Here is a 6,841-nt window from a genome sequence, read left to right on the forward strand (position 1 = left end):
TTTGATGTTATGTTGTTGATACCTTTCCACATGTTCCGCTCCAGCCATTACCACAAGCCCGTCCTCCCCAATTAAGGTGCCACCAACCACCTGTAGTGTGTAGTTATAGGAATCAAATAACTGTAGGTGTGTGTGGGAGCGGTCAGACCATACATAGGTGTGTGTGTTACCTGATGACGGTGGGAGTGATCTCAGCGCAGAAGAAGATGCTGAGGGTGCTGACGGCATGAGAGGAGAACATTCCAATGATGGAGAATGCCACAGAGAACTTCCTGTTTAGCGTGTCCCTCAGAACTAACCATACAAGAGGAGGAGGCACACGAGAGGAGGTGAGACACATACATCATAAGTATAAACATTTCACTTAATAAAAACCGAACACAGTGGTGTATTGACTAGCCATTCATTTTATTTAATGACTGTTTTGTATATTCTACAACACAAAATCAACAGATTGAGCCTGAGGCTGGCCTGTAGAGCACCTGACCGGCATATGCTCTTAGAAAAATGGTTCCAAAAACAGTTATTTGGCTGTCCCAATAGGTGAACCCTTTTTGGTTCCAGGTAGAACCCCCTTTTTTTACCTTTACTTAACTAGGCAAGTCAGTTAAGAACTAATTATTTACAATGACGGCCTAGGAACAGTGGGTTAACAGCCTTGTTCAGGGGCAGAACGACAGATTTTTACCTTGTCATCTCGGGGATTCAATCTAGCAACCTTTCAGTTACTAGCCCAACGCTCTAACCACTAGGCTACCTGCCGCCCCAGGTTAAAAGGGTTATACCTGGAACCTAAAGTGTTTAACCTGGAACCTAAAGGGTTTAACCTGGAACCTAAAGGGTTATTCCTGGAACCTAAAGGGTTATACCTGGATCCTAAAGGGTTTAACCTGGAACCTAAAGGGTTATTCCTGGAACCTAAAGGGTTATACCTGGAACCTAAAGGGTTATACCTGGAACCTAAAGGGTTATACCTGGAAACCTAGAAGGCGTAATTAACTTGCGAACTATTAAAGGGTTAAGCCTTGGAACCTAAAGGGTCTATACCTGGAACCTAAAGGGTTTATACCTGGATCCTAAAGGGTTTATTATACCTGGAACCTAAAGGGTATTACCTCGGAAACCTAAAGGTTATAACCTGGAACCTAAAGGGTTATAACCTGGAACTAAAGGTTTTAACGGTGGAACCTAAAAAAGGGTTTATACCTGGATCCTAAAGGGTTAACCGGGAACCTAAAGGGTTATACCTGGAACCTGAAGGGTTATACCTGGAACCTACAAGGTTATACCTGGAACCTATTAAAAGGGTTATAAACTGGAACCTAAAGGGTTTAACCTGGAACCTAAAGGGTTATACCTGGAACCTAAAGGGTTATACCTGGAACCTAAAGGGTTTAACCTGGAACCTAAAGGGTTTAACCTGGAACCTAAAGGGTTATACCTGGATCCAATGAGTGCATTCTTCCAATCGGTCTGAGTATGATTTTATAAAATCAAACTGTACCTGTGTCATGGCGAAGGCTGTACTTGCCAATCACTATATTCAAACAAAGGCCAGGGTGGGGGGAAGAAAAATAGAGAAAATTAGAATGAGCATAGCCATTAGAAGATCTAATTATTTGTCTGACAGATACTGTTGATCTGATATAATGACTGAAGAACAGAGGTAATGATGCAGAAAGTGACATTCTCCCAGTAGTGACTTCTCTGAAGCACTGTAAGTCCATTATCTGAGTATGACATTTGTCTATGACAGATTCAAATTATAATGGGATGATATTTCTTTGTGTTTTCCCATGTAATGAGCTATTTGAGAATGAAGAATTATGAGGGGGATGCCTGCATTGGTCACTTGTTAAAACATCTGACAAAACATGGGCTTTCATAAACTGAAGGTTGACCTAAATGTTTATTTAATAGAGATAAGATGTATATATATCTGTGTTTCATTTGTGTGTGTATGCATAACACGTGTGTGTGTGTGTGTGTGTGTGTCTCCAACTCACAGTTGAGCAGACCCAGCTGCAGCAGTGATGCCAGGGCGGTGATGATCATGAAGGTGAGCAGTCCGCCCCGACGACCCATGAATGCCACGGCCGGACACAGCGCCAGGCACGTCGCTACGGCGATGCCAGCCATAGTGTAGTAGTCAGCGTGAAACATGGCCGACACAGGAGCCTCTGGGTCCATCATACTGCGGGCAAAACAGTGGTGGATACCGTACCCAGTCAACCTGAGGAGAGAGAGACATGTAGCGTAGGTGAGTTGGACTCTCTGGTGGAAGGGTATTCTCTCCTGGTCTAATGGTTAAGACATTGCCCACTGGGCAAAGACGTCAATTCAATATCTATTTCACGTTGGTTGGAACAACGTTGATTTAACCAGTGTATGGTTTCCCAACGCGAAAGCAGCAACCCACCCAGTTACAACACACACACACCACACACACACACACAACACACACACACACACACACACACACACACACACAAACACACACACACACACCACACACCACCACCACACACACACACACACACACACACCACACAACACCTTGTCATACCACAAACTATACGGCACACACCTTGTCATAGCCACAAACTTATCGCACACACCTTGTCAACCACACCTTACCGCACACAGCCTTGTCATAGCACAACTATACGCAAACTCTCCCATACCGGCCACACAGCCTGTTCAGAGCCACAAAACATACGCGGCACACAGCCTTGTCATAGCCACCAAACCTATACCGCCACACAGCCTTGTCTATAGCCACAAAACTATTACCGGCCACAGCCTGGTCATACCACAAACTATACCCCGGCACACAGCCTTGTCATTAGCCACACAAAACTATATACCGGCACACCACAGCCTTGTCATAGCCACAAAACTTATACGGCCACAACTTAGCCTATTGTCATACCACACAAACTATACCGGCACACAGCCTTTGGTCATAGCCACAAACATATTCACACAACGGCTCACCACCCACAAGGCCCGCCTTGTCATTAGCCACCAAAAACTATACGGCACACAGCTCCTTTCATAGCCCACAAACTATATACCGGACACACAGCCTTGTCATTAGCACAAACTCATACCGGCACACAGCTGCTTGTCATAGCCACAAACTATACCGGCACACAGCCTTCGTCTTATGCCACAAACTTATACCGCACACAGCCTTGTCATAGCCCACAAAAAACTATACCGGCACCACAGCCTTGTCTTTAGCCCCCACCAAAACTATACCGGCACACAGCCTTGTCATAGCCACAAACTATACCGGCACACAGCCTTGTCATAGCCACAAACTATACCGGCACACAGCCTTGTCATCGCCACAATGTACCGTTTCTCAATGGGAAACCTAACTCATATGAAATTCATGCTCTGTTTGGCACATTACCCACTGCCTTCGATACAATTACACACAGATGCGCGCACACACAGACAGACTTACGAGTTGACACAGAGCACGACGATGTTCTTCCACAGGTTTCTGGTGCTGGTCATCTTGACGATGCAGGTCCTCTTTGGCTTCTTATGCAGCTCATGCTCCAGCTCTGATGGTGAGATAGAACACAGTGTGAGACCTTTACATTGGCAAGGAAACAACACACACTCACGCACGCACCTACATGGAGCCAGCATCCACACTACACAGATTATACAGTAATGGTCTTCCGTGGGTTGATGTGTGTGTGTATGAGATCTGAAATAAAACACTTTATTTTATTGATCCAGCTGTATTAATCTGCTCCCTGCGTTAAACTCATTTCTCATGGAGAGTAGATGTGTCTGCCATCAAGCCTTGCAGATATATTTCATCATATGAACCTAAAGCCCTGCAGTTGCACATATAAAAATGAACGAGTGTGTGTGTGTTTGACACTGTGTCTGACTGACTGAATCCATGGCATACACATTTCATCACAGAAATCCGAGACCTGCAGTTACATGTTGTTTATAACAACAATATGATCAGTGTAAATGCAATAGACAATGGTGTGTTGTTGTTGAGTCTACGTGAGACATCCCATATGTATATACTGCACGATCAGCTGCAAACCAGGGATCTGTGTAGTGGCCATGGACAGAACACAGTTCTTTTTTGACATGTAGTGTCTTTTCCCTCTCTGTCTCTCCATCTGTCCTTTCCCTCCCTGTCTCTCCATCTCTCCTTTTTCTCTCTGTCTCGCTACCTCTCCCCTCTCTTGTCTCTCCATCTCTCTTTTCCCTCTCTGTTCTCCATCTCTGCCTTTTTCTCTCGTCTCTTCCATCTCTCCTTTTTCTCTTTGTCTCGCTACCTCTCCCCTCTCTGTCTCTCCATTCTCCTTTTTCTCTCTGTCTCGCTACCCTCTCCCCTCTCTGTCTCTCCATCCTCCTTTTTCTCTCTGTCTCGCTACCTCTCCCTCCCCTGTCTCTCCATCTCTCTTTTTCTCTCTGTCTCGCTACCTCTCCCCTCTCTGTCTCTCCATCTCTCCTTTTTCTCTCTTCTCGCTACCTCTCCCCTCTCTGTCTCTCCATTCTCTCCTTTTTCTCTCTGTTTCGCTACCTCTCCCCTCTCCTGTCTCTTCAGCTCTCCTTTTATCTCTGTCTTTCTACCTCTCCCTCCCTGTCTCTCCATCTCTCATTTTACTCTCTGGTCTCTCGACCTCTCCCCTCACTGTCTCTTCAGCTCTCCTTTTACTCTCTGTCTTTCTATCCTCTTCCCCTGCCCTGTCTCTCCATCTCTCATTTTACTCTGTCTTTCTACCTCTCCCCTCCCTGTCTCTCCATCTGTCCTTTTACTCTCTGTCTCGCTACCTCTCCCCTCCTTGTCTCTTCAGCTCTCCTTTTACTCTCTGTCTTTCTACCTCTCCCCTCCCTGTCTCTCCATCTCCTTCACCTGTTAGAACGCCACTGGGCTCGGTTGTCATGTCGACCTGGTTCTTCCTGGCGATGCAGAGCATCATGGCTTTAGAGCGGCGGTAGTGCTGGGTGGCCAGGAGCCAACGCAGGGACTCAGGGAAGATCCTACAGAGAGAAAGGGGGGGAGTCAGAGAGCCAGGAGGGGGGTAGGGGAGATGGGAGGGGAGTAGGGAGAGAAAGATAATAAGTTGTGAGGGAATGAGTATAGGAGAGAGAGAAAGAAAGGAAGGAAGGGAGAGAGAAGTAAACACGACAAAGAGAGAAAGAATGACAGAAGGGAAGTGAGAGAAAGAGAGTATTGTCTAAAGATCTGAACAGAGCATGCAGTGTGTAATGTACTGTACAAGCCGAAGCCTGGTCCTGATGACCAAGTCTTTAACCTCTAACCCCACAGCATGGCCGACTCCCTCAGTGGGCTGAGGTACTTCATCAGTGGGAGGGGCCACTCTCTAAGTGGGTGTGGCTATCCCCTCAGTGGGTGGGACTACATGGTCATTCAAATTTTCAACCTCTAACTCTAGGATGAATGTCTCAACAGAATAGTGGTGACATGGAAGACATTTGGGTGTGTCTCCTTACCAGATGTAGGGCAGCATGAGGACGAAGGGGCAGATGATGATAATCTGCAGGACCTGCCAATCATCCCGGGCGGGCCAATCACGACACAGAGCCGCCACCCCGGGCATCACCAGCTGCCCGCCCACCATGAGGAAACTGGCCACCATGGTCATGGAGAAACGCCAGCCTGGCAGGCACAACTCAATCCCTGTAAAGAGGGAGAGTGGGGGGGAGAAAGAGCCGGAGAGGATAGGGGAGCGAGAAGGGGGAAGTAGAGAGAGAGAGGGAGGGAGGCGAGAGAGGTTAGACATATACAGACACCATGGTCATGGAGAACCACCAGTTCAATCCACGTAGAGAGAGAGGGACAGAAGTTCCAGACAGATAAATTGGTTCAATTAGTGCATTCTCAGAGGTTTTTGTGTATTCCTTCTAATACGGGCTTTTTACACTACTGAGCTGAACCAAATCAAACTGGGCCAAATCAAACTGTACTGAGCCTGGTTATGCATTCACCATAGTCGCTGGAAATGTGCTGAAAAGGAAAATGTGAAACGAATATTGTGAAAAGGGTATAATTGTAAATCACTGCGGTACTGGCTGGTATCTCTGTCTTTGGTGTATGTGTGTTTAAAGACTAAACAGTGAAACCTATCAATTAATAATTTAACACCTCTTCATGGCTGACCATTCCCTGGAGAAACTCCCAGTTAACCACCAGTTAACAACAAGTGAACCACCACACAACCTATCTGTCAGACCTCAACACTAGCCATTGTCAAGGGTTCAGTCAGTTCAGTCAGTGAGCGTTTCACAGTAACCGTCCATTTCTTCCCTGAATGGGCTCTCGTCTCACCCCCCTACCGGCTACCCTGTGGTACAGTCCAGATGGTCCGCTCCAGATGGCAAGGTCTATTTGAAGGTGACCAGTAGGGGTGTGTAGGAGAGGGTGGCTGTATACTGTATGCTCACTAACCAGGGTTCTTGTACTGCCACTTCCCATAGCGAAGATGACAGAGAAAGGACAGAGGGGGAGAAAGGAGAGGGGCAGAATACAAATGAGCCAAACTCCTGAGAGGAGAAGAGGGGAGGAAAACTCCCTCCCTCCATTCATCATCTAGATCACTGGAAGAAGAAGAATAAACCTTCCTACTGAGAGAGAGAGAGAGAGAGAGAGAGAGAGAGAGAGTACGTTATTAAGTTTTTTTTTTGTGTGCTCTAGGTACGGTGTCAAGATGGAATTTGTATTTGTGGTCCTGACCACTGGACCTTTTTTGGAACCCCATTATTGGTCTTACTGAGATTTACTTTCGGGCCCAGTCTGAATCTGTGCAGAAGATCTAATGGTGCCGCTGTA

At 46.6% G+C, this 6,841-nt stretch overlaps 1 protein-coding gene across 1 annotated transcript in view; it reads right to left on the reverse strand.

The window, feature by feature from the left end:
• Positions 1-6,841, reverse strand: part of LOC111976161 (solute carrier family 22 member 23-like) — a 38,169-nt gene that overhangs the window by 3,573 nt on the left and 27,755 nt on the right. Inside the window, exons 4-9 of the mRNA XM_024004925.2 lie at positions 5,506-5,692; positions 4,904-5,031; positions 3,476-3,578; positions 2,007-2,233; positions 1,505-1,537; positions 171-294 (exon numbers count right to left, since the gene is read on the reverse strand). Of these exons, the coding sequence (XP_023860693.1) occupies positions 171-294; positions 1,505-1,537; positions 2,007-2,233; positions 3,476-3,578; positions 4,904-5,031; positions 5,506-5,692 (802 nt within the window). The remainder of the gene's footprint in view (positions 1-170; positions 295-1,504; positions 1,538-2,006; positions 2,234-3,475; positions 3,579-4,903; positions 5,032-5,505; positions 5,693-6,841) is intronic.

The sequence above is a fragment of the Salvelinus sp. IW2-2015 genome, linkage group LG16, assembly GCF_002910315.2.
Source record: "Salvelinus sp. IW2-2015 linkage group LG16, ASM291031v2, whole genome shotgun sequence".
Classification (NCBI taxonomy): Eukaryota; Metazoa; Chordata; class Actinopteri; order Salmoniformes; family Salmonidae; genus Salvelinus; species Salvelinus sp. IW2-2015.